General features: G+C 40.3%; 1 protein-coding gene across 1 annotated transcript in view; it reads left to right on the forward strand.

Moving 5' to 3' along the window:
• Positions 1-26,599, forward strand: part of LOC104522588 (CLIP-associating protein 1) — a 99,200-nt gene that overhangs the window by 57,667 nt on the left and 14,934 nt on the right. The window contains exons 26-32 of the mRNA XM_029084257.1: positions 10,419-10,562; positions 11,827-11,933; positions 17,487-17,603; positions 21,317-21,467; positions 22,539-22,785; positions 23,534-23,727; positions 25,400-25,528. Of these exons, the coding sequence (XP_028940090.1) occupies positions 10,419-10,562; positions 11,827-11,933; positions 17,487-17,603; positions 21,317-21,467; positions 22,539-22,785; positions 23,534-23,727; positions 25,400-25,528 (1,089 nt within the window). The remainder of the gene's footprint in view (positions 1-10,418; positions 10,563-11,826; positions 11,934-17,486; positions 17,604-21,316; positions 21,468-22,538; positions 22,786-23,533; positions 23,728-25,399; positions 25,529-26,599) is intronic.

Genomic DNA, 26,599 nt, shown 5'->3' on the forward strand with positions numbered 1-26,599 from the left:
TGGGTCTTACCCAGATTTGGGTTACTGAATGCTACCTTAATGCAAATAGCATCTGTGTGTGATGGCCATGCTTCTGCCTGGATTTTACCTTTGAGCAGATGCAGGTAAAACAAGTTTGCTCATGCGGGTGGTGAAGTATATAAATGATCTCTGTTAGTGGGCAAAGCATGTGGCTGGTGTGTGCACATGGCAGTTAGTCATGCAAATCACAACCTGTGGTAGCAATCAAGGGAACTAGTCAAGAAATGAATTGTATTTTCAGTCAGTAGTGGAATTATCCATTTATTAGTGATCTTCTGTCCGTTACTGCTGTTCACTATGTGTGATGGTCATGGAGGTTCCAGCCCCGTAGTGTTAAGGCACTGGAGAAAAATAGAAAAAAAAGTGGCATTTGCTCCAAAAACCTTTTTCCAACTGAATGATACAGCTTTATTAATAAACTTTGCATGTTCTTATGATGACTAATTGAGCACACTTAATGAGCACCCTTTAACTGTCTGACACCTCACTTGAACTCTACAGATCATGTTTTATAGCTAGTGAAATTGGAAAGGAACTTAGTCAAAGGAAGTGCTGTTGTGCAGAAGACAGTTTATGTTCTCGTATGGAATGATATCTGTAGCTAAACATAAACTCTGTTATCAGAAGAAAAACACGATGTACTTTGAGGAACATGCAGTTGATATTACAGAGTGTCACTGAGAAAATGTTGTGATTCCCTCTCGGGGCAGAAACCATTTAAGCTGCTGATAGTAGCCATGAACTATGTACGGTCAAAATTATTACCAAGTTTTATGCTTAAAATAAGGTGATCTACAGTGTGTTATGGGTAAATATTTGTCTTGTTTTAAAGATTGTTAATACTTATGGGTGTTTACCCTGCATTCAGGTTAGGATTTACTTCCTGCAAGCTGTGCTAGAAGAAAGGTGAAAGACATTTGTCCTCCATGCTGAACAAAAAGCCTTTGGGTAGGAACAGGTCCCACAGCGTGGAGACCTGGATTGCATGTGGTTACGGTGCAAGGAGAGCACCTCTTGGTAATTTCCACATAAAGCTGTCTTACTGCTTTTTTCCCCAAGCATAATGTATTGATGGACAGGGCACAGATCAAGATTTCAGATGACTGAGCTCTATTTTTGATTGTACTAGTGTCTAACCTTGTGCAATGCACTTGCCTTTGCTCTGTTTTGAGTTTTAACCCCAGCCAGTCACTAAGCAGAACTGTTCACTCACTCCCACCTGGTGGTATGGGGGAATTGGAAGAGTAGAAGTGAGAAAACTCGTGGGTTGAGATAAAGACAGTTTGATAGATAAAGCAAAAGACGTGTGCAAAGCAAAGCAAAACAAGGAATTCATTCACTACTTCCCCTCGGCAGGCAGGTGTTCAGCCATCTCCAGGAAAGCAGGGCTCCATCACAGATAATGGTTACTTGGGAAGACAAATGCCATAATTCGAGACATCCCCCTCCTCCTTCCTTCTTCCCCCAGCTTTATCTGCTGAGCATGACATCGTGGAATATCCCTTTGGTCAGTTGGGGTCAGCTGTCCCGGTTGTGTCCCCTCCCAACTTCTTGTGGACCCCCAGCCTCCTCACTGGTGGGGTGGGGTGTGAGGAGCAGAAAAGGCCTTGACTCTGTGTAGGCTCTGCTCAGCAGTACCTAAATCATCCCTGTGCTATCAACACTGTTTTCAGCACAAACCCAAAACATAACCCCATACTAGCTGCTATGAAGAAAATTAGCTCTATCTCAGCCTAAACCAGCATGCTGTGCCTTGGTTTATTCCTGTCTGTAACAGCGCATTAATTCTGATTTCTCTTTGAAAAATGTTTAAGATTTGATGAAATAATTTTACAAAAGCCAATTAATTACCACACAGAAGAGTAACACAAAATGGCAATGCAAATATCGTGGCGACTGATCTGAGGACATTGTCAGTAACTTCACCATGTTGTTGCTAACATTGCCAGCTAAGTTATTGTGTAATCCTTACGTAGGTAAAGTGCTTATTGAATTTGGATGACAGGCTTGGGCTCTGCATGGGAAAATACTTTGATCTTGGAAAAGAGCCATCACTTTGAGAATGGAAATTAAAATGAGGCTTCTGATTTGAATCTGGCCAAAGCCTAAAGAAGCCTCATGTCCAAGGCTCGAAGTGAATGGAAACTTTTATTAACCATGAGTGCTCACCATTTGAAGGGGTGGAGTTGTCTGTGAGGGCACAGAGGATCTTAGTGTTTAGGAGGAACTTGTATAGGCTCAGGGGAAGAAGGCCTTCCAAGGTGAAGGGCTGGTGACATTGTCCACTGTCTTATTAGTCAGCCAAGCTCTGGTCTTAATGATGGATAACAACATCTGTATTGCCTGATTGTCATTTAGACTACTAATCTCAGGGAAGAAGAAATATTTCCTTTGTGCCAGATATCCTGCCTGGTTTCTCTGTTGATTAAACATTCCTACAGTAGTTTTATTTTACAAGCCTGAATGCATTTTTACACGTTATGGGCAGCCTTGTGTCGCATACATCATGTTCTGCCTTCCACTTATATAACTGGGAAAATTTCTTTCAACTGTCCCACTCATTACTGAGCTTGGCCAAGCTGCCTTTGAATACAAACAGTGGATGGGACCTGTCAGAAACTAGAACTTTTGCAATGAATCAAAAAACCCAGGAGAGCGCTTGTGTTAGTGATTTGGATGAAGTCCCCCTCAGACTACCTAGAGTTAGGGCCCTCCTAGGATTGGCACCACCGGTTTGCACGTGAAGTCTAGAGGTGTCCAAAGAAAACAAGTTTGCAATCAGATTTTTTCTTAAAACTGATTAATTGAGAAACTGTTTCTGAATTATACTGGAAGGTGAGGAAGATTTCAGAGAGAAAGCTGCAGGTCAACAAATTCTTTGTATGCTCAAACAGGCAATGAAGATGCATCTACTTCTTTAACTAGTAGTCCTAGGTGTCGTTTCTTGAGAAATACTGATGATGTCGCTTTGATAAGAAAATCATATCTATCAGTAAAGCCCAGAGAAAGTTTGAATAAAATCTTGCTGTAATGTCTGTAGGAGGATGAAAGACAGGAAAGCAAACACTGCTAAGGAAATGAAATTGGGCTCCTTTGCAACATGATGCAATGAGACCTCTAAAATCTCTTCTGGTGCTTTAATTTTCCATCTAGTATCAGGCTGATTTGAGCAACTGGGACAGAAGCTTCAGTGTAAAAGCACTCCCAAAGACTCTTAGTGAGTTGAAATGGCATTGTTCATCTTTACTGGTGTTGGGTAATAAACACTGTTGGCCATGGCCCGTTACAGTAGCAGTGGCAAAGAGGTTGTTCACAGAAACGCTTTTGAATGGCAAATTGTTTTAATATTCCCCAGTCGCGGGCCCTTGCCTTTCTGGGTCAGAGATTTCTCTAGCACTCTTGCAATATTCCTACACCAGATTTGTGTGTATCATGGACTCCATGAAGAGCCAAGTTACCAGAGAATTAAGGATTTCATTTCAGGCTTATGGACTCTTAAATAGGACTATATCCATACTGCTGAGGTCAGCCTTTTAGCCAAAGAATATTCCTAAAGAAGTCAAACTCAGCCTAAATGCACAGAGTAACTCCTTTCAGGCATTTCAGATATAGTCAGTGTTAGGAAAAGTAGTGCAATACATCAAAAATGGCACGTGGTGAACTTCAGTGTTTATTTGATTTGATGCTATTAGAACAGAAAAGATCTCTGTGTCCTAGCTCGTGTTTCCAAAATAGTAGCCATCATTTTCTGTTTGTTTTGAATTTGATGTTAGAGAGCTATGAGAGCCCACATGTGTTTAGTGTACACAGTGTAAGGAAAATGGCTATTCTTAATGTTAGTGGCCAGAAAATCATCTCGTGCTTGTTGGAAACATGGTGCTGGGATAGATTTCCGTAAAATGAATCTCTTTGCTTTATACAGCCTTCTGGTATCCTTTGAGTTGAAAGCAGTTTGTAATATAAGCGCGTTTTCTCAGTTTGCTTGAAACAGTAAGAGCTAGTGCATGGTACTATGAGGTAAGAAATCGCTTCACAGAATGTGTGTACTCATGCTTATTTTATGCATCTGTCTGTAATATGTTTATGTGTATGTGCCATTTATATAAATATACACACACCTACATAGGTATAGGTGATGTATGTATTTTGAAAATCAAGATTAGAGATGGTATTTACATGATGCATTGTAGAGTCATCCAATAAATAGACCATAGGCTGTTTTCTCTGCACTCATGGATGTCTGCCACGCTTCTTCTAGCATTGCAGATTAAAGTGCATGTTTTCATTACAAGCCATTTTACTTCAGTAGCTTTTCTTCTTCTTAGCTTATACGTGGGAACTTCCCCCTCAGAATTCAGACTTACATGATGCCAGATTTATAATAAAAGTTTCTCAGTTGTTAATAAAATATAACCTTTGTTTCTAGTCCTGAAACCTGTTTCTACAACAAATGCGGTTTTGTAAGGGACAACATCACTTGGAGTAGCCTTTATCAGCTTGACTTTTGGGGTAGCATCTGGCTCTCCAGATGAACATTTTTGCCATGGTCTTTGCTGTGCCCAGGTCACAAGACAACAGCACACGTAAGGAGTCATAATCCATTAGAGAACAGTAATCTGAATATGTGATGATTCAGTGCTGCATAGTTTTTGTTGGCACTTATTTGAGATGCCTTTGACACATGTAATGCAACAATCTATGACTTGTAAAAACCTTTCATGATATTTTAAGTGTGTACTCTATAAAACACAATAGCAATGTGGATTTAATCTGTATGTGAATTCTGTATCTAAATCTGTTAAACAAATTCTTCCTTTTCAGGATGTGGATGTAAACAGCATATTCTAACAGAAGTCTTTTGGGAAAACTGTGTTTAAACACTTGTGCTCAAGCTAACATGCTTGTTTATGTATGAACTGATGAAGCCATTGTGCTTCATATTACCATGTCAGTAATGTGGATGTCCATACTCATCTGATTCTAGACCCGAAAAAGGAAGAAGCAGAAGGATTGGTTTGGGAGATAGTTTGTCAGCTTAGTGCCAGCTAACATTTAATTGTCTGCTGGAAATTACACTTAAATAGCACTTGTTTAGCGCCTGCAAACACTCAGTAGATGTGAATTAACTCATTTAACATCAGCCATGCTCATCAGAGAGTTGAAGCGTTGCCTTATGCCAATATGTGCTAATACAGGCTGCCTAATGTGTCACTGCTGCCTCTCGATCTCAGTGGATCTATATTTGATCTGCAGTTTAGTGTAATTCAAAGTGACATGAGAGGGAGCTTCCCTGTTCCAATGTGCCTTCAGTTATTTAAACCACATTTGCCTTAGACTGGAGGGGTGAAATGAATGATGCATACAGAGTATGATGGTGTTTGTCAAAAGTGAGTAGATGTTCCCCAGACTGCTCACATGATAAAAGGCGTTTGTAGACAGTGTTGGTCTGTCAAACAGATTCCTGGACTGGAGTCAGGAGTTTGCAAGTTCTTAACTGCTGCTTCCTCTGAACTTAGAGATGTCTGCAAAGATAGGTGCAAGCGGATACAAGCACCTATTCCCCTACCCCTGGCTGGCCAGATGCGAGTGCCATCTTAGAGCAGCACTGCCTAGGCTCTGACCCTCAGCAGAGGAGTTCAAGTGGTTTTGGAGGCCATCAGGAGGTTGCCAAAGCAAATCCTTGTAGGACAACTAAGGGATGATCTGTAAGCTTGAGAATTGTGGCTGAATTTAATTTTGAACCAGTGCTGCCCTCCACTGAAAGGAATGCTCTCTGGTTAAATCAGATATTAATGCTTTTTGTTACTTGAAATTAAGCAAGCAACTGATGAAAATGCTTCTGCAAAAAGATAGCATGTGTACTATTTTGGTGATTTAGTTGAAATCTATATTTTCTCTAAATAATCTCAATTTTCCTGTTTGTCAAACCCAGACCATGCATAGTTGGGTGGGTGAGGATTTACCAGCTAGGACAACTACAGCTTCCTCAGGGCCTGGTGAAGGAAACTTGGAAGAGAAATGTAAACAGGTAGATTAAAAGCCGTGTGCACTAATCACACTAATCTTGTTTGCAGTCTCAACTCAACTGTCTAGCTGTGTAAAGAGACCTTGTCTGGGACCCTGCAGAAAGCGTGTGTGTCTGTGAAGTAATTTTTGGCTTTGGTGTGCTTTTGTATTAACTCTCTTGTTGCAGTCCCTCATAAACAATCAGGGTATGAGGTCTTCCCCTTTTATGGGGCTGACAGTTTGTGAGCCCCTCACCAACAGAAGTTTGAATAACTTGCAAACTGCTTTCATATAGCTCAGGCAACTAGCTGCTTATTCTGCTTGGTCTATTGGACTAGTGACAGAAGCAATCATAAGGCACTTGTATTAAGCTTAGGTCACTGACCATATTTCCTCTCTAGGATCAATAGATTTTTCCAGTTGCCCTTGATCTTTTTGCTTAATTAAGCCCAAACCATTTCAAAGAGACTTTAGTGTAGTGTAACCAAGTTGCAGAGGTTGCAGATTTTGATAAATCTGGCCAACACTCACTGTCTAGGTGAAAACAAAAAACAAAAGTTGCTGAAGCATTTGTGTCCCTTTAGCAGCTGACAACTGTTGGACAGTGTGAATTGCATTGACCTAAATGTGAAACTTTGGGAATTGCTACCAGCTTGTGGAACCTGATCCCTCACTGCATTGTTATAAGGCAAATAATGAAGTTACATAAGCGATCCTTTGCAAATGATTCAAGAACCTGATGTGGAGCCAGACCCCCTCACTAGAATAGTCAGGCTCTGAAGTCACTGGAGTTTCTCCAGCTCAAGCCAGCAGAGAACTGCTTCATTAAGATTAGATAATCTGTAGGGTCTACGTTATATGTCACTGAAAGGAGATGGATTAGTGTTCCACACTAATGGTACAGGGACACAAAGGCAAGGGAAAATTCAGATACTACTCTTTCTTCAAACTATATGTCATCAAGCACGAGTGTTGCATGGAGAATGTTTGTACATTGTGTACAGAAATAAGTTCTTTTAATTGCTTGTTTTAAATTTATCTACTTGTTGAGTTAATCTAGTGAGGGCCAAGATTTTCAGAAATGGCTGGTAATTCTGAGATTATGATTAACGTTCTCTGTTTTGTCACAAGCTGAAAATCCACAGATTTAAAACTCTTAGAAACGTAATCTGTAAAGATGTCCTCTGACTAGATAAAGATCAAACTATTAGACAAGTGTAGGACTGCTGCTCCTGATGCTCTTTGATAGGGAAATAAAATTAACTATTAGAACTGGGAAGTATTGCAAGAGTGGAACTTGGAGTGTGTTATAAATGTGATTTCAAGCTAACAGGGATGTTCCAGCTTTTGAGGTCAGTGGTAAGTGTTCTCAATTTAATGATAGCAGGGACCAAGACTGTTGTGTGTTAAATGTTAAGTAGGAAATGATGACTTTTGCCTGAAATAAACCTAGAAGTGCAGTTGGATGGCTGAGGGCTATTTAAAAAGAACACAGCCAAAGTTAACCCAAGTAGCACCAGTGTTGATTTTGAGAGATTTAGTGGAGCACTGCTCCCAGGCTGTAGTAGCAGTTGGCTTTATTTCAGAAAGCATAGGCTATAGGTCTGCTTTCTTTCAGGCCATGTAAGAGTGTGAGCAACTGTGCAGTGCTCCATTCAAAACCTGTTTGCAGGCAACAGCAAAGCTACTGAAGAGCACCAGGTACACAGAAAACTGGTAGATACTCCTAAAGACAAGCCATATTTTGTGCAAAGAGGAAGGGGTGGACACAGTCCTGTTTTCATTAAAGCTAAAACAAAAAAGTGGAACAAAATTGAAGTGATTTCTGGGTCCTGAAACTTCCTTCAGATACACCTGTAGCACGTCATCTGTGCTATCAGTGTTTGTGTGTTAGGGTTAAACTGTACCAGTTGGGAATTCTCTGCTTTAAAGTGAAGCCATGGGATCATAAAAGTCCCTGGTAGACCTTGGTGAAGATTTTGTTCAGGCCTGAGAGATGCATCTTAGACCTCTCTGGTACACAAGAAAGATACCTCCAGAATGTCACATTGTAGAGCGCATCTGCTCTTGTGCCTGTTTTGCTCTGTTTACATAGAAGGTCTCTAAGGATCACCTTATTTCTACCCCATTGTTGGGAGATATGTGGGATAAAGATATCTTAAATCCTTTCCTGCCTCACTGGACCTTGGCCAGCTCCTTGCTTACCAGCTGATATCTCTAGATATTCTAGTCTGAACAATCTCCCAACCTGGGAAACATTCTTGATCCGTTTTCCTGTTTTTTAATCTCAATGAATGAGATCTACTTGTTCAGACACAGAAGACCTGCATGTCCACTTCCTAACCATCTGGGATGTGCATGCTATTCACAAATGGGAATGTTCTTTGGCATGACTTGTCACTTTGCATTCAGTTCAACGTGCTGATTGTTGTTCTGAGATCTCTTGTTTGCAGTAATATTTTTATTACAGAAAATACTATGCTGGTGAAAACTTAAAAGTTCTGGGATCAAAATGGACAGAAATACACTTCCTTGTTGGATACCAGGCAGGCTTCATGGCAGAGTTGCCCAAAACTTCAGGTCAGAGGAGGGTAGAATATGGAGTTAAGAAAGCTGCGGGGAAAAATATCTCCCCACTTCTTTCATCCTTAGATCTTTAGTGTGAAGTGAATAATGGCATGCTGTGTTTCTGTTCAAGTCATTGAGAGTTTTGGCAGGAGGCAGCATGGTCCATATGGAATGAAGAGTCTTGAAGACCTGTTGCTCACTGCAGTCCTTGGAAGCCCATTGAGTGTTGTGTGCCTCAATTTCTTTGTTGGCCGCGTGAAAAGGATGTTACTTACCAGACTTTCTTGGATGGAAAATGTTTTTTATATACAAAGCTCTATTACTGCAAATTTGGGCTGATAGCAGAAGGAACAATACAGCTTGAACTGCATTTTGCATACTGAAACAATGAGGTACTTTGATTCCCCTCCACTATGAAGGGGTTTTTTGTGCACCCAAGTTCATCATCTGCTAAGGATTCCACTTCACAGGGAGTTGCAGATACACTTAATTATTGCAACTTAAAAACTCCTGCTTTGAATTGATGAGAACAACGAATGTACAGTTATCGCCACAGCAGTGAATTGTGTTTTTACCCTTTTTAAAGTTCTTTTTCATTTTTAGGAAGTTTTAGAAAGTTTCTTAAAGGGTCAGACACAAGCATCTGCTTTTCCTAAGCCTGTACGTATGCTGTTCCAAAATAAGAGCATGTGTAGCTTGTTTCTTACTTTGTGAGCCTAAGCCACTGCTTTATAGCCAGATGTGTATTCTGGAGGTTACTGTATCAATGGCTACACCCCTGCTGGAGAAGATGGTGCTGCAGACCATCAGAGGTCTTTCATCATAACTTCATTTTAATAAATTTTTATATTTTTTATATTTTCAAGGCAAAAACAGGAAAAAACTGGTGCAATCCACATGGATTTTATGCTGCTGGAGTAGTCTAGTTAGGAACATGTGATGTTAATTACTCTCATGGTTCTGCACTCTGTGATTTATTCTGCTTCCATTCCCATTTGATTCCATTGTCTTCACTCAGGATATGCAGAGCTGTATGTTTGCTAATGGAATTAGTGGAGATCCTGTTCTGGCAGGTATTCTTCTAGGCAGACAGGGCAAACCCTGTCCAGTGAAACTAATAGTAAAATTCTTAATTTTTTCAGTGGTACCCTGGTTTCACTTACTAAATTTAGGGAATTTGGTGGGGTTTAGCCTGTCCAGGGATGAGAGAAAGGTGGTTCTCACCATCCCAGTAGATCTTCTACTTGAGATGGAGTCTTCTGTTGCTGAAACAGCCTCAGTGGTGAGACTTGCAAGGAGAGGTAGGAAAACAGAAGCAGGGATTGTCTGTCTGATGAAAAAAGCTTGTCATATCCTTAGGAAGAGGAGAGGTTGAGTGGGGTAGAGAACTAGTCCCATTTGCAGTTAAAATGGAAAGCATGGGAATCACAAATTGCAGTCCTAGATTGTTGATATTTAGCTGAGCTTCTGATTTTGTTTGTTTCCTGTAAATTTTTTGCAGTATCTTGTTCAATTGAAATATTTGCTGGACAGGATAATGGTAAGATTTTCTCACTAGCTGTGAATAACTGTACGCTTCACATCTAAGAAGTTAATGATATAAATGCAAAAGTATATTGTAAGCTCTAAGAAATAAAAAGTTAACTATAGCATTTAGCAATTCCATGTGACACATCACAAGGAATATGTAAAAAAATTGTCTAGTATGGGAGTCATCCTTCTGAATGAAACAGACATTGTTTACCGTGAGGATTGTTGCCGACAGAATGCATACGCTTTTCAAAGAATAAAAACTGATTTTTTTTCTTTCTTCTTCTTTTCAGGCAGCACAAATAGTCCTGATTTCTCTCTTTGAATTGAACACTCCTGAGTTTACCATGTTACTTGGTGCCTTGCCAAAAACATTCCAGGATGGTGCTACCAAGCTTCTGCACAACCACCTCAAGAACTCCAGTAACACCAATGTGGTGAGAGGCCCTTGTCCTTGCAAACAGCAGAGCCCTAAAGACAGCAGCTCATTGATAAGCTGTTGCAGATGTTCAGTAGCATGAATCATCTGTAGCTGTTGTCTTGAAGCAATATGGCAACAGAGGCTTCTGTTTGTTGCTTTTGTAGAGACTGTTAAAACAAAATCAATTATTTTTAAATGTAATATAGTCATAACCAGTACAGATTAAAAAAAGAAAGAAGATTACTGAGAAGTGCATGAAAGTTGATGGGGTTTGTGCTTCCAAGTTGGTGGTGCTTTTGAAAAGCATGACAGTAACCATCTTTTGGCTAAAACAGAGATACTGATCCCACAGATTTTCTGGGTTTACCACTACTATTGAAATCAGTTTAATAACATGAGGTATTACCTACCAAGAAGCTTGCAGGATCTTTGATGTGATCTACTAGGTCTCCTCAGTGTATGCCTGTTACCTTATGTTTTGGTTTTACAGGAAACTCTTAAGTATTTTAATTTCTGTGAAGAAATATGTTAGAGGATTTAAGTGTGCTTCTAAACTTTTCTTCCCAAAGCAGCAAGGATTTACAGTATTTTTTGCCTTTGTTGTGTGGAAGTCTTGTGAAATTTGCTGGAATTTGAGCCCTCCCATCTTTGCACTTCCATAGGGACAAGCAGACCTTTGTTGTAAGCTAGAACTGTAGCATTAGGCTTCCAGGCAAATGGACTGGATTCTCTAGTCCCTTCCACCTTGTGTGAAGTGTCAGAATTGGGAGCAATTTCTACTAATTTTGCTGTGGTATAAATGATTGTGCAGGCCAGTGGAAAAATGGTAAGTTAGATTGCTTGCTTATGCTCCTAACAAGCACAATCAGAATGCTTTGGACAATGCAGAAAATAGCTGCCTAATTATATTGTTAAATTGCTGGGGTAGTGGTCTGCATACTTTCGGGCCTGGAAAATAGTGTCTGAGAAGCAGGGTAGCTTGGTGGATTGATAAACCATTTCTCTGTCGATATTTGCAGGCCATGTGTGTCGTGTGGTTAAATTTGCAGGTTCTGTGGTTTGTACCAAAGCACACATGTACTTTCTCGATCCTCAGAGCAGTACCTTCAAGAACTACCTGAGCCATGGCTGCAGATTTTTAGGTCAAGAGCCAGAATCAAAACTGCACTAAGCTTGTCTAGCGCAAACAAAGGCATTATTTGGACCTGTTGTTGTTGTGTACTCTCCTGCCTGTGCATTGCAACACGTTGCTAATCCCTGTCTTCCTGCTTCTGTGCCAGGGTTCCCCCAGCAATACCCTTGGTCGGACTCCTTCCCGGCAATCCAGCAGCAGAACCAGCCCCTTAACTTCACCTACCAACTGTTCCCATGGCGGACTGTCTCCAAGGTAATGTGGCAGGCTAATTAAACCACTTGCAAAATACTAAAGGATTTCAACACTGAGTGTGGATTTGCAGAATATGACTCACTTTGAAAGCAAAAACAAGACCACAAGTTTACAGTAGATTGCTCCAAAGAAACAGGGTTTGAACATGATAATACATGGTTGGTGATTGACTTCAGTGTTCCAGTCCTCATGTTATCTGTGTAATCTTAATGACTTTTCTTATAATATTAATTTTCTTTCATAACTAGACCTTCTCCAGAATCACATTTGTGAGTTCGATAAAGGTAATATTAAATGACAGCACTAGACATGAGGTCTTGTAGAGGTTGCAAATATCATAAAGTATATGATGACTTTCAGGTCAGGGGTTTCAGATTGTGTCTTTTTTTTTTCAGTATGCTCTTGTGATCAGTAATTCATCTGACTGTAGTGCAGTGCTTGTGCTATTGAGAGAAGTACTGAATCTCCTGTTCCCCTCTTGTGCTCTGTGAGGATGCAGAACAAGCAGAGGAGGTGACTGTTTCGATGCTGAACACGTCTCAAGTCACTCTCCTGGCTGCTAACCAATGGCCTGATCCTTTGGGCAGCAGGTCTGCTGCAACCAGATGTTTTATTGAGCAAACATGGACTCTTGGATATTGGGAATGTACATTTTTTACACCATAAAAACTTAAAGCAGAGGAGATAGTAATTTAAACAATGTGTTCTGGGACCACAGAAATATTGGAAAGTATTAGGTTGTTACCTGCACAAGCTTTGATTCATGCTGAGACAACTTAAAAGATGCTGCTCTTGTCTTCCTGCCCTGCCTCTCTGTGGGAGGTCACTTCCCTTTGTTGTAGAAGACATAGAAAGAAACATGCTGAGTGAGGACTGCAGTTTGTAGTCCAGTATAATAATTGACACTAAAATTTGTTGATCAGCCCTGTTGTGACTTGCTAAACCCTTTCTGAAGGGATGCTTAGGCACGTGAGTTCCTGTGTGTCAGGAAAAACACAAGCTTTTTAGCCTTTAATGAGTAGTTATACTAATTCCAGCAGCATATAAGGAGCACATGGGGTTTCCTGAGAAAATTTTGGATATCTAAATACATCTTTGTGACCCCTAAATCTGCTGTAATCCAAACCTAGACCGAGAGGTTGCAAGCTGAGGTTGAGTTGCTTATTGCAAATTTTTTCAACAAAAGTTTCATTAAGAAATTAAGTGATAGAGTTTCAGGGGAATGCTTCCAACTATTTTGCTTCCTTTTTGACTAGTTTGAGCATTGTTGCCCTGTTGATTTCTGTCATGGGAAATTATGAACTGAAATATGTCTTTCTGTGGTTATGTTGTGGCTTTCCTGGCCACACTTGCTTGTGGCACCTATTTTATAAATCCATGACTTTTTACCATGCTTTTTGGGTTTTGCCATTGGGACACAACTGTGTTTTACCACTCCACTCACAGCTTTTCAGTTTGTCTTTGCATTCTTCTCACCTCTTGATGTCGGGATGCACATATCAAAGTATTGATTAAAGCATTCAGCATGCACTTCATGCTTTGTTGCTGTTGTTTTCTAGCTTTTTGGGTTTAGGAACTGGAGGTTTTTTCCCCCCATGCGTTATGTTGTCAAGGAATAGTGAGAGGGCCTAGAATTCCAGAGCATTCTGCCGTTGTCAAGACAAAAACTATCACTGGTGCAGTGGTTCAGGAATTTCCTTTAGAAAACAATCATTCTTTCAATTTTATGGAGTTCTTGGAGATGTTGATCCAAAAATTTGTGTCTTTTCAAGAAAAGTGTCCTGCTTCATTGCTGGATTTAATTATTCAAGAGTGATGTGTAAAAGTTACTCTTCACTGATAGGTGAAGGTGGAAGCTGCTGTAAGAGCCCTTTAAAATATTCAGGGGAGAAGTTCTACTTTTTTTTTTGTAAGTGACTTCTGAGCAATAACAGCAGCTGCAGATTTTTACCATTTGCGGAAAAAGCAGTGGCAAGTATTGCAAATCAGTGGCAGTAGCTTCTGAAGCTCTGCTGGCCTGCATCCTTCTCGAAGATGTAGTCATGTAGCATGACTTACAGGACAAGGGAGAATTTAACTCTGTTTCTGAAGAGTACATGTGGTTGTCCTTCTTTCAGAAAAAAGGCTTTGGAAGATGTTCTAACAGATTACAGGAAGGTAGGGTACACTACAGTATTGCAGTTGTTGCTTCTGGGTCGTGTTTCCATTACAAATGCTTGTAATTTGCTATTCATCAGTGGTGTAAAATTTGACTTTTCTCTTGACAGACTTGGAAATGAGCACAGCCCAGTCATTCTGATAGCAGTGTAAAAAGATAAAGATTCCCACGGTTTGTTTCTCTGTGTCACTGTCCTCTGAAACTAGGCTTTATGTTTTTGAGACCCATTGTCAAAGGGTTGTACTGAGGTTGTGTGTGCCCATTGCTCCCTGGGGCGCTCCCTGTGCAGGCCCTGCTTACCTTGTCCATGCCTGTCTCGTACAGGCAACCTGAGTGCAGTCAGTTGAAGGATTGTCTCCAGTTCTTAATGCCAGCTCTGGTTTTGAAGATTATACTTTCCTATGATTTTTTTTCTTTGATGCACAGATTGGGGGAGTCATATCTAGACATGTGTATGTCTTTGGGGCTGCTGGCATATGTGTAGAAAGGTTAGCTTTGGTCCTGTAGGAATATGAAAATGCTGCTAAGCATAGGTGCTCTCCGATATTACTAATTGTTTGTGGACTCTGTCTTCAATATTAATCAGCAAGGCTTCATTGATACTGACTTTCTATAGTATGTATGTATGCCATTGCCCTTAGCTCACGTTACTTCTCCCATATTATTGCCATGTCAGCTGAATTCCATAGGACTGATTTCTTATTTGTGTGTATGAGTATTTGAGCTCTCTGGATAGATTTTGAATGTTTTGGTTGAACTGGACTTGCTGATCCAGATGATTTGCCTATCCAGATGATAACATCTGCCTAAGTATCTTCTGGTGTTAGAGTCTTCAGAAGGGTCACATGCTTTCAGGGCCTTGGGCAGAGCCCTTCCTTCTCCTGCTTTCATCTGTTCCATCCATTCTGCTTCATGATCACTAAAGCATATCCACTGCATTTGTAAGTTACTTCTGCATTTTTTACCTGCTTTTTTTGTATTCACAGTTTTGGTTTTTGGGGAGAGGAGTTATGGAGGGAAAGGGCACTTGGGAAGACTGAAAATAATAGGGGGGGTGAAAGAGCCAGACCAATGTTGTAGTGATACTACTAAATGATGTAGTATTACAAAAAGGAAAATTCTAAGTTTTGAAGTCCTCCAATGTAAGAATAGCATTCTGAATGGCAGCTGAACATCTGTAAACTCAAATACATTCAGGTTATAAATCATCACCTAGAATTCTGTAGGAATATTTGAAGGAATATCAGATGAATAGGTTTGCCCTACTGTTTCTGCCTGTATTAATAGCCCTGAAACCTGTGTGCAGTTTCAATTATTAAAAAAACAAATTTAGTACTTCAAAGACCTCTAGAGGAAATGCATCAATATAGAAGGCTAACAATTTTTTTGGGCTATGTAAGTTTACATGCTTCTATTTTCACTGACAATAGAAAATACCATTAAGTGTAAGATTTGACTGTTTCAGTATTAAGTTGAGCACAGCAGGGCATGGAAAAAGAATTAAAATAAGCCACCCACCTTATACAATAAGGACAAGCCTGCGTTGTTTGGTGGCCCATTTGCAGGTAGGTGAGACCTCAGCTGTGAGACTTCTATCAGCAGTCTGGGTGCCTGATGTATTTCTGTAATAGCTGCATGTAATAGCTATGGGTTTTGATTGCTAGTTAATAAGTGAATTTCCTGACACCACTCTTCAGAGGAGTTTCCAACTGGCTTTGCTGCTGTTTGTGCTGGAGCAGTTCTTGACTTGTTTGCTGCTTCTCATCCTGCAGTATCTTTCACCTGTACATACACAAATGTGACTTTCCAAGGCAGTGTACTTAAACTTAATAGAAACAAAGCGGTGTCCTGGATACTCCACCAGCTCAAGCATCTATCCGTGTACCATAAAGGGAACATATGGGAAGGAGTAACCCCATGCACCAGTACAGGTTGGGGGCTAACCTCCTGCAAAGCAGCCCTGTGGAGAAGGACCTGGGAGTCCTGGTGGACAACAAGTTAAATATGAGCCAGCAGTGTGCTCTTGTGCCCAGGAAGGCTGACGGTGTCCTGGGTTGTATTGGGAAGAGTGTTGCCAGCAGGTCGAGTGAGGTTCTCCTCCCCCTCTACTCAGCCCTAGTGAGGCCCCACCTGGAATATTGTGTCCAGTTCTGGGCTCCCCAGGACAGGAAGGACATGGAACTCCTGGAGCATGTCCAGTGAAGGGCGACTAGGGGGATTAAGGGGCTGCAGCATCTTTCATATGAGGAAAGGCTGAGGGAGCTGGGCCTGTTCAGCCTGGAGAAGAGATGACTCAGAGGGGATCTGATTAATGTTTATAAATATCTAAAGGGAGAGTGTCTAGAGGATGGGGCCAGACTCTTCTCATTGGCACCCAAGAATAAGACAAGAGGCAATGGGCACAAACTGCAGCACAGGAAGTTCCACCTGAACATAAGGAAGAACTTCTTTACTGTGAGGGTGACTGAGCACTGGAACAGGCTGCCCAGAGAGGTTATGGAATCTCTTTCTCTGGAGATATTCAAAAACCATCTGAACAAAATCCTGATTCATGTGCTCTAGGAGTCCCTGCTTGAGCAGGGTGGTTGGACTAGATGACCTTCAGAGGTCCCTTCCAACCTCAACCATTCTGTGCTCCTGTGAACAGGACAAAAGCAAAAGTTAGGCAAGTTGGCACAGGGATGGATGCCTTGACCCAAAGGCGCCGGATCAGTAACCAAAAGTGGCTTGTGATCATTTGATGAGAGATCTGAATTGACTTAGGGGCTGATTTCATCCAGTCTTTCCAGGTTTGTCTGCTGACATCTGGGCCAGCTCCCCAATTTACACGATATGTTTACACTGTGGGCCTTCACTTGCTACATATTTGGGTCAGATCATAAGCCCTGCAGGGGTTTGCTGATTATGTAAGGTCTGATAAGCTGTTGTAGAGGCATCAGCAGCCAAACTTGACAAGCTACCTTTGAGGGTCTGATTAAAAAATAAAAAGAATCAGCTCCATCTTTCCTTTCTTCCAGGAAAATCCTGTTGCTTGCAAGTACCTGCTTAGAGTTTGAATACAGATGCATGGTCAGGGATTATTCACTTACAGCATTTTAAGACTTGTTTATAGAGGCTATATCCATTTGTAAAATTTACTGGTTAGTACAAGCAGGGACTGTTTTTCTGTGAACCATATCATTATGTTAGGAATAAAAATGGAAGTGAATAATAAAGGCCAAAACGATGACTTATGGAGCTCAACAGAGTATTCTTGTTTAATTTTGTTTCTATTAATTTTTTCTCTCTCTCCAAGGCAGCATGACAGCACTAAGCCACTTAGATTATAGTTTCTTTTTTTTTCTCCCTCTCCTTTCTCTGTTTTTTCTCTTTCGTTTCTCCTCTGATCACGGCAGTCGGTTCTGGGGTTGGAGTGCAGACGGGCTGTCGAAGCACCCCCCTCCCCTTTCTCAGCCTAACTCCATCCCCACTGCTCCTTCCCACAAGACTTTCAGACGCTCTTACTCTCCCAGGTAACAAGCTACCTGTTAAACCAACTTGTCTGACGTGTCACAGTATTATTTACCTTTCACACTGTGGGATTTGTTCAAATGTGAGAAATGATTTGCAGAGGCTTTGGTTGGAAAAGGAAAAAAAGATGCTGCTAGCTTTCAGAAAGGAGAGGTGGCAGGCAGTGGCTTTCTCCCTACCTGGGGGAAAAGCAGCATACAAGGAAAAAAAAAAAAAAAAAAAGGTGGATTTTTCCAGACTCTTCCTCTTTGCCAGGTTTCCTCAATGGGTGTATGTTTCACAGTTGGTTTCCAACGCAGAACACAGTTGCTGAGCACTTGTGGCAGGCACTGGTTGCATTATGATAGCATGGGCAAGTTCTTTCAACTTGGCTACGCTGTGCAAGTGGCACATGAGTATTTTCAAACAGGTAAATACAGCTCAGTAGTGACTTCACATCTGTGGCACTGAATATCTGTATGACAATGAGGATGAAGCTTGCATATATGATTTAACAGCTGCTTGCACAATGTGATCTTGGAACATCTTGGAAATTTGTAGTAGTGAGATTAAAATTGTCCATATCACAAGATTTAGAGGTTATTGCTTGCTGATTTTCACAGCTCTTCCTCCTCCTTTGCCCTCACATTTGTTCCAGTCTGCATACAGATCTTTAATCAGTATACTGGACTAAAGCTGTATACCGATTTTAATCGAAACAACCTTTGGAATACAAATTTAATTTGTCAAACTTCTGTGTTAAATTCCTTGAATTTTTTTAAGTTTATACCCTAATAATAGGCTTTCTGTAGATGTGGTTTCTCCTGACCTAAAATACCTGTTACTTGAGGGAAGGACTATATATAATCTTTACTTGAAGCAAGAAGTTCATAATGAAAAACTATTGAAACAAAAGCAAACGAATTGTTCTTTGAGGGCGCAAAATCTGGGAATCTGTGATGTCTGAGAGAGGAAATAGAATCCCATAGTCTGTACCTCTGTGAATACATGCAGAATTAAAACTTTAAATCAATGTTCTGACTTTTCTAGGACATTAAGATATTTGTGGAGGAGATCCATGTTGACTTTTGGAGTTAAACTATTGAGAATTTTTTTCCTCCTTTCATTAGCTGACACCAAGGTTTGGAATAATTTGACGTATATTCCAGCCCAGAGCCTGAAAGTGCAAGGAAGCGGGTTACTGTGTACTGCTTGAGGATGCTAAACTGTTGATTACTTACACGTAGCTTGGATTGGAAACTGAATAATAGTTTCTGGAAATAAAATGTATTTCATGTCAGACTGGAAAACTGCCAAATTGCATCTTGATAAACTTGTAGAGAGCTACGTTGTTTTAGTGCAGCAGAAGATGGAAAATAATGTTGTGACATCCCTAAACACTGCTCATCTCTACTCACTTCTTATTCATCCTGTGACTTTCCTCTAGTTTTCTGCATGGGTCATTTTTTAATTTCCTTTTGTGCCTTTTTTTGTTTTTCCTGAAAGGTGGATGTAGTTCCATTTTGGTTTTTTTAATCTCCACATGGTGTTGTCTGTGAAGTATTCCAGCACACATACTGTCAATAGACATGCGTGGTCATGTGCAGAGTTTTTGTACATGTCGAACACAGCTGTAATGTGGTCACCTACAGCGGCCTACTCTTGACATATGAAATCACTGAATTCTTTAGAATTTAAATTGTAGGTTTGTGCTTTGAAAAATGCATCAGATTGGTGGCTCTTTGTTCAGAAATTGCCTTAGTCCTTTAGCATTGCAGAGTCTGTACTTTGATCTATTCTTTGGTAGTTGTGTAGGGCAAAATTCATCCCTGAGGAAAGAAGTGATGATTTTAGCAGAAGATTTAGTGTCAGTGTATCTGTGATTATTTCTCTTTTTTTGCCATAGATTTCTTTGTGTGACCTTTGGTAAGTCATGTCATCTCTTGGTGTGGGTACACAAGTACAATCACATGTATACCTTCTTGAATGGCAATTTCATCACTCAAATATTGTATGAATAACCCCTTAAGATCTATGAATTAAATCTGTTTGAGCTCAAAATTAATATTTTTGACATCACATGAAAGAAAGGCTGACCTATCCCTGCCTGTTACTTATAAAGAATCTAAGAACTGCCTTCACTTTTGTCTGGAAAGCCATCACAGTGTATTAGTGTAATTCAGCTGCTTAAAAGCCCTAAATACTTTGAGTTCTGTAGGTTTATAAACAGCTTTTGTTTCCTGGTCTTGTTCTGTTCTTTAAGAGGTTTCTCTTCCTTCCTGGTCTGACAGACACTGTTTAAAGCTGGGGAGTTGTTCTTTGGTTTCTTTGCCAGAATACATGGTGCTGATGCTTGTGTGATCATAGAGCAAGTGCGTTGCTTGGGAGCCAGGGATTATGGCTATTTTCAGTGTGTTAATCCCGAAGGAATCGGGCAGCACCAATCTTACTTTCTGTCTGAAGTTCCTGAGCTTCTTCAGGAAAAAAAAATAGTGGTTCTAGATAATTTGACATCCTGCTTCTAGTTCTATTGAAAATAATAGCTGTATACTCAGGATTCAGAAGGGTTTTTCTGTTTTTTATTTTTTCCCCACCCGCCTCACAGGGAATCTCTTTTGTGGAAAAGGAACACAGCTCTTTGTTCAGCCATTCTCCTCCAAGCACAGACTGTCATCCTTCCCCAGCTGTTAAGAAATAGTAATTCACCCCTGTAGGGAGCCACTTCTTGCCATTTATTGACAAAAAACTTGATGTAAATGTCTCAGATTCTTTTGGTTTATTTGCTTCTGGCTCTACTTTAGATCTGAGATTCCCCTGGAGAAATTGTTCACAGTTACTGGGTCTCTTCATTAAATCTGTCTTGGATAACTGATTGTCATGTCAACTTCTCCTCCTAGATAGAGCAAAGCCCTGCCAATAATGCCTTTTCATTTTCTCCAAGCTTGTAGGAGCTTCTCTTCCTAGCTACATCTTTTCATACCATCTTCCATTGCATGTCAGGCATTTTTTCATGGAACTTAATTTTGCATAACTCCTCAAAGAATCCCAAAACTTGCGTAGTTTTATGCTGTTGAGGAATTTCTGAGGAACAGACAGGCTACAAGAAAGCATTAGAGTGAGAAAATTCCCACATTTAGGGTCAGTACTGAAATGCATCTTTTATCAAGGCATCGTGGGAGTGATTTTGAGTTTACTACTCTATAAATGAAAATGGGATGTTAGACTAAAGTTTACGTCAAGATACATTTTCCTTTCCACTTAAATCTGTCACATTTGAATCCATTGATAGAATATATTTGATATATTATGAAGCGTAAATTTCATTGATTTCATTTCCTCCAATTGTCACAACCCTTTGAGTTCTCATAGCAATTGATTTTCTTTATTTTCCTTTCTAAATAACACCATTACCATGCTGGTAATGTTTTTGTTGTTGTTGTTGTTTACAGAAGCTAGCACACTCACTGCTGTGGAACCTAACAAACAGCGGACCTGATTTCCCCTCACTGACAGCAATGTAATGCCACTGACTTTAGTGGAGCTTCTCCTAGATTTAGCCCTGTTTGAGGGGAGACTCAGGCCCGAAGTCTGCTTTGATTCCATCCATGTTTTGTTACAAGTCACTGTTAGAAAGGGTACACCAAATCATCTGTCTTAGATTTGGCATTGTTTTTGTTAACAGTCAAAAGCGGATTCCAATTTCATGTGTAACATTTCATATACGTTTGGTCTTTAGTATGCTGGATTATGACACGGAGAACCTAAATTCTGATGAAATCTACAGCTCTCTTCGTGGAGTCACAGAAGCGATTGAAAAATTTAGTTTCCGTAGTCAAGAGGACCTAAATGAGCCAATCAAACGTGATGGAAAGAAAGACTGTGACATTGTAAGTATCTGATTAATGTTCCCAGATAGGTGAAATTTTAAAACATTGTCTTCAAACCCTACTTTGGATTGTTAGTGTACAAAATCCAGTTATTCCTGCAGTATTCTTGCAAGTGTCTTCAGTTTAGTGGTTGCTAATTTCTTATACCTTAATTAGGGGGTCCCACTAGTGCAGTCCCTTGCTCCCTTTGAACTCTAGCATCCTGTGAAATGTACTCACTGGGTTTCTGTGGAGTTTCATGTACGAAGGAAACAGTGCTAGTGTTCCTCAGGCTCAGCATGGCTCAGTGATGACTTTTTCATGGAGTGTGTGTAGTCAGGTCTGTAACAGGAAATGTTAGTTCTTAAAATGCATGGGTGGTTTCCCCCACGGACTTACCACTTCATATATAGGAAGGACCCATAATCACTCTGAGTGCACAACTCACATGGTACCTGATGCTGCATGAATGGTTACAGAATTACCTACCGTGTGAGCTGCCCTTTGTTTTAATTAAATACATGGACTTCAAAATTTATAGGAGTCTTAAATGATGATCCTTATGGGTCCCTTCCAACTTAAGATATTCTGTGACAGTTTTGCTTCCTATCTGGACAAACAAGCTTAGGTTAGTAGATTAAGTTAGCCTTCAAAGCTACAAACTCTTGCTCTGAGATTTTTCTTCAGGACCCTTCTATTGTTCATTTCGTGTTAGCTTGCTGAGCATCATCCAGTCTCCTCTATCAGTGGGTTGTGAAGTTTCTTGAGGAGGATGTTACTTTTGCTTCCCTTCCATTTCTTAGTAAATCGGTCATATTCCAGAGCTTCCGATCTTTGCCAGCTTCTACAGTTTTAGCAATATTAACTTATTTAGGAACGTTAGCATAGCTTTTTGCCCTATGATCATGAGATATATTTGAAACAATTGTAGTTATATAAGGAAAAGAGGTGGTAACCTAAGTTTTACTCAAGTTATTATGTACATGTAAACAATTCTGTGCCTCTCCGTGTTGGTGGATGAACTCCAAAAAAGGTACAATTTCCACAGAATTTAAGTAGTCTCAAGTCTTTTCTCTCTGTTTGATCCCCCAGGTGTCTCGAGATGGTGGCCTCGCTGTGCCTACCGGTGATGTCCGTGGAAGCAGTGACATTGTGGAAGGCGGCAGGATGGCTCTAGATAACAAAACCTCTCTACTTAACACCCAGCCTCCTCGCGCTTTTTCAGGGCCACGTGCTCGAGAATATAACCCCTATCCTTATGCTGACACAATTAACACTTATGACAAGACTGCCTTGAAGGAAGCAGTGTTTGATGATGACATGGATCAGCTTCGGGATGGTTTGTATCAGTGTAACTCATAGAACTGCAGGCAGCTTGCTCTGTTTCTGGTGTATCTGTGTATGGGTAGCACTCTCTGCCCGTACCTGAGTTGTGTATTACTTTGCATCTGAGTTGAGACTTGATATGAAATAATCTGTGTTCTCATGTATCAGCAGAACCAGATCTGTGGCTCTTGAGAAAATGTTATTCTGGGGTTTTAATTTTTGCTTGCCTAGAGTTTCCCCTCAAACTAGTCCCTTAAGCATCTAAATGCATCTGTAGGAACACTATTTTGGGGATGTTCCACTCTTTGACTGAAACGTCTCACTCAATAGCTCATTGTTACAGAGCATTTAACTTCATTTAAGTGATGCTACACCTTAGCTTTATTCTTTCGCAGTACACTCATGAGTCACGGTAGTTTGATCTAAAGGTCATAGATGTGATCACTGGTTTTGGGTGTGTGTGTCTGGGAAAAATTGTGGCAGTTCTTATTTTGTAGAAGTAATTATTGGAACTGGATGAAATTCAATTGTCATCTCTTCCTGGTTCATTAGAAACCATGTGCAGATTCATGAGCTGTGTTATGAACTCAGGTGAAATTGCACGCTAGTTGGATTCTCTTGTTGTCTTGACTGAGGCCATGTGCGATTTGATGCATTTTCGGGGGAGGCTTTGGTTGTTATGTGCATTTTGTTCTGTACAGGGTTAGTAATCTTGGTCTTTTTCACCATTTCCCCATATAATTTGCTGCCATTTGTCCTAGAAGTACCCATTGACCATTCAGATTTGGTGGCTGATCTTCTGAAAGAGCTCTCCAACCACAATGAACGGGTGGAGGAGCGGAAAGGAGCTCTCCTGGAACTGCTAAAGATTACAAGGGAAGATAATCTTGGAGTTTGGGAGGAACATTTCAAAACCATTCTGCTCTTGCTGCTGGAAACACTTGGAGACAAAGATGTGAGATGTAGATTTTTGTCTTAACTCTCCTGTATGTTGTTTCTAGGGTGACAGTTCTGCTGCACTAGTTTAAATGAAACCTGCTGTGTTTGTATGGCATCTTATCAGTGAAGCTGCACAGCTCATTTTTGCTTTTGAAGGTTGATGACTCTGCCTTCATTTTCAGTGTGTTTAATGATGAATTTTAAGCTACTGTGAAGTGTCCCAGTTTTTCCCCCTCCTTCTGGAGTGTTAACTAGGGAATTGAACTAGAATCAGAAAACAAGTTCTCTTCTAATCTTGTACAAAAACTACCAAGATTTCAGTAGCTGTTCTCTTCCAAGTTAGGATGAAGTTGCAAACTCTTAACCATATCATACTCAGGAGAATATAGGCACTCTAGAATAGATTCCCCCCCATGTGACTTATAAGTCCAGGCTATTAAATCTCATGGGATGTGTCTCTGTCTCTTGCAAAAATGTCATCAAGATCCCCCTTTTATAGGGGATCTTGTTTTGAAGTATTTAAAAAAACCCAACAAAAACCAAAAACAAACAAAAAAACCCCCTGTGTGTTATTATCACAGCTTTATATTTGGTAGCTGATCAAAGTGATAATTTACAGGCTAGGCTTTTTCCACTTGGGGCTATTTGTTCAGCTTGCAGCACAATGATATTTGGTAAAGACTCAGCACCCTGCTGCGCCTTCCCATCATAGCCATGCTCCATCTGAATGTTACAATATATAAGCTGCAAAGCATTCAGTTCTTTTTTTTTTTTGTTTCATCTGATTCAAATCCATTCAATTTCTTTTACTCCTTGTAAAGTATATGGTGCACTCTCAGAAATTTTAATTCTGAAGCAGTGTAGGTGGCTGACGTTTTCTCAGTCACCATTCGTAGTAAAAGCATGAGATGCTCTAGTCCTACGTGTTTAATCATATCATCCTCACACATGTGTCAGAAGATAGGGATGGCTTTAAGTACATGTGAATTGTGCTACTTGAATAATTTTGCAGATGAATAGTGAAGGACATGCCTTGAAGGCTGAGTAAGGTAAGTATTCCGTTGCTGAAATTATGGTATCTATTTGGAGTGACCACAAGCCAAAAACTTAATATAACAGTTATGAAATTTAAGCAGGTTTTATAAATCCCTTCTGCTAATGATCTTTTTATATAAAAGATTAATGCACAGGTCACTGTTGACTACAATAACTGACTTCTTGAAAGTAATTTCCATAAAGAGTTACAGGAAGAGTCGATTTTACTGCATTAGTACATGAGAAACAGCTTTGTTGCATGGATGGAGCCTGGTTTGATATCTGCCAAGCTAAGCAAAAGAGGGAAAGGGAAAGCAAATATGATCTGAGCTTCTTTGTAGATTCATGTAATGCAGACATGCTGCTTTGTGCACAAATTTGTACTTCATTGCCAAAAGAGTATGGAATTTAAGAGTAGACTCATTTTGATTCTTCTTGATATTACTGTGACAACAGTAATTTTATGTGAATTTTTGTGCAGAAGCAAGCAAGGAGACCAATTCTGAATTTTAGTTGTATTGATTACAGTGCTCACTCCACTGGAGCTGGCAGAGCAATATAAGATTTCTGATGGCATAGGGAGCCATGAGAATTTACTTCAAACTACAGTTTTGAGAAGTAACTTTTTCTAATGTGTATTTCTCTTGACACAGCATTCAATAAGAGCCCTGGCACTGCGAGTCCTGAGAGAGATCTTACGGAACCAGCCAGCAAGGTTTAAGAACTATGCGGAGTTGACCATCATGAAAACACTGGAAGCACATAAGGATTCCCACAAGGAGGTGAGTGAGCTTTCCAGTGTTGCTACTGGGAAAGCACCATGGACCTGCTGAAGAAATGTAGGACCTGCAAGATTTAACAGGCAAACACATTGACCCATCTTGACAGTAGAACAAAATGATACCAAGTTTCTCAAGTATGAAGAGATAGGATGTTTATGTGCTGGGCTGGGGGGGAAGTTGAGACTGACAGAACTGTTTAAGTGAACTTGGAGCTATCTGGAATTGTGGGCCACTCTTTATCAACCTCCCAGGATTTCCTTGTTCATTCTGGGAGAAGCTGAGACCCTGTAGTAGAAAAATGCATGTTTAATAATTTTGCAGAGCACACGGGGGGAACTGTGCTCCCTCCATCTGTAGGTTTAAGGATAGGAAATGTATGGAGAACACAAAGCCCATGTTCAAGCAAAATTGTGTGTGAAAAATGAATGGTGAAACTGGGCTACGCTGGAGAACTGGGAACTGGTGAGTAATAGGAGAAAATGAACAAAGAGCCCATGCTGCTGAAAAGAAGCTGGGGCAGAGGAAGAGGAAGGGTGAATTACATCGTCCTTTTGTATGTAGAACTGAAAGTATTCTTATGGGGTAAAACAAAAATAAAGAGACGTGATGATAACATTAGAAGTAGATCAAATTACATTTAAAGTCCATTTTTGTAGATTGACTTTCAAGCTGGATCTTTTAATCTGCCTTGTGCATGTTGCTAGTTTGAACTAAACCTTGGAAAGTGCCACATGAATTTCTCTATATGTCTGTGATGGCTTTGTTACCAAAGTCCTTGCTTTGAAATCTAAGACACTTAAGTCTTCTCTGCAACAGGCTTGTCCTAAACTGGCAAGTTTAGGCATCTCTGTCTGGAGAGCTTTGGCCATGAAAAAGGTCACTGTATAGATCAGACTGCTCGAGAGCATTGCGTAACTGGCACAAGGTTACGTTAGCTGTGTGTAGCAGAAACTGTACTGTTTAAAAATCGAAACAACAAAACCAAAAACACCCTCAGGCAGAGAAACTAAGAGGCTGGATTTCTCTAAAATGCAAAAGTAAAAAAAGTTCAGTGAATAAGGACTGCTGTAC

Source organism: Antrostomus carolinensis, unplaced genomic scaffold, assembly GCF_000700745.2.
Source record: "Antrostomus carolinensis isolate BGI_N321 unplaced genomic scaffold, ASM70074v2 scaffold11383, whole genome shotgun sequence".
NCBI lineage: Eukaryota > Metazoa > Chordata > Aves > Caprimulgiformes > Caprimulgidae > Antrostomus > Antrostomus carolinensis.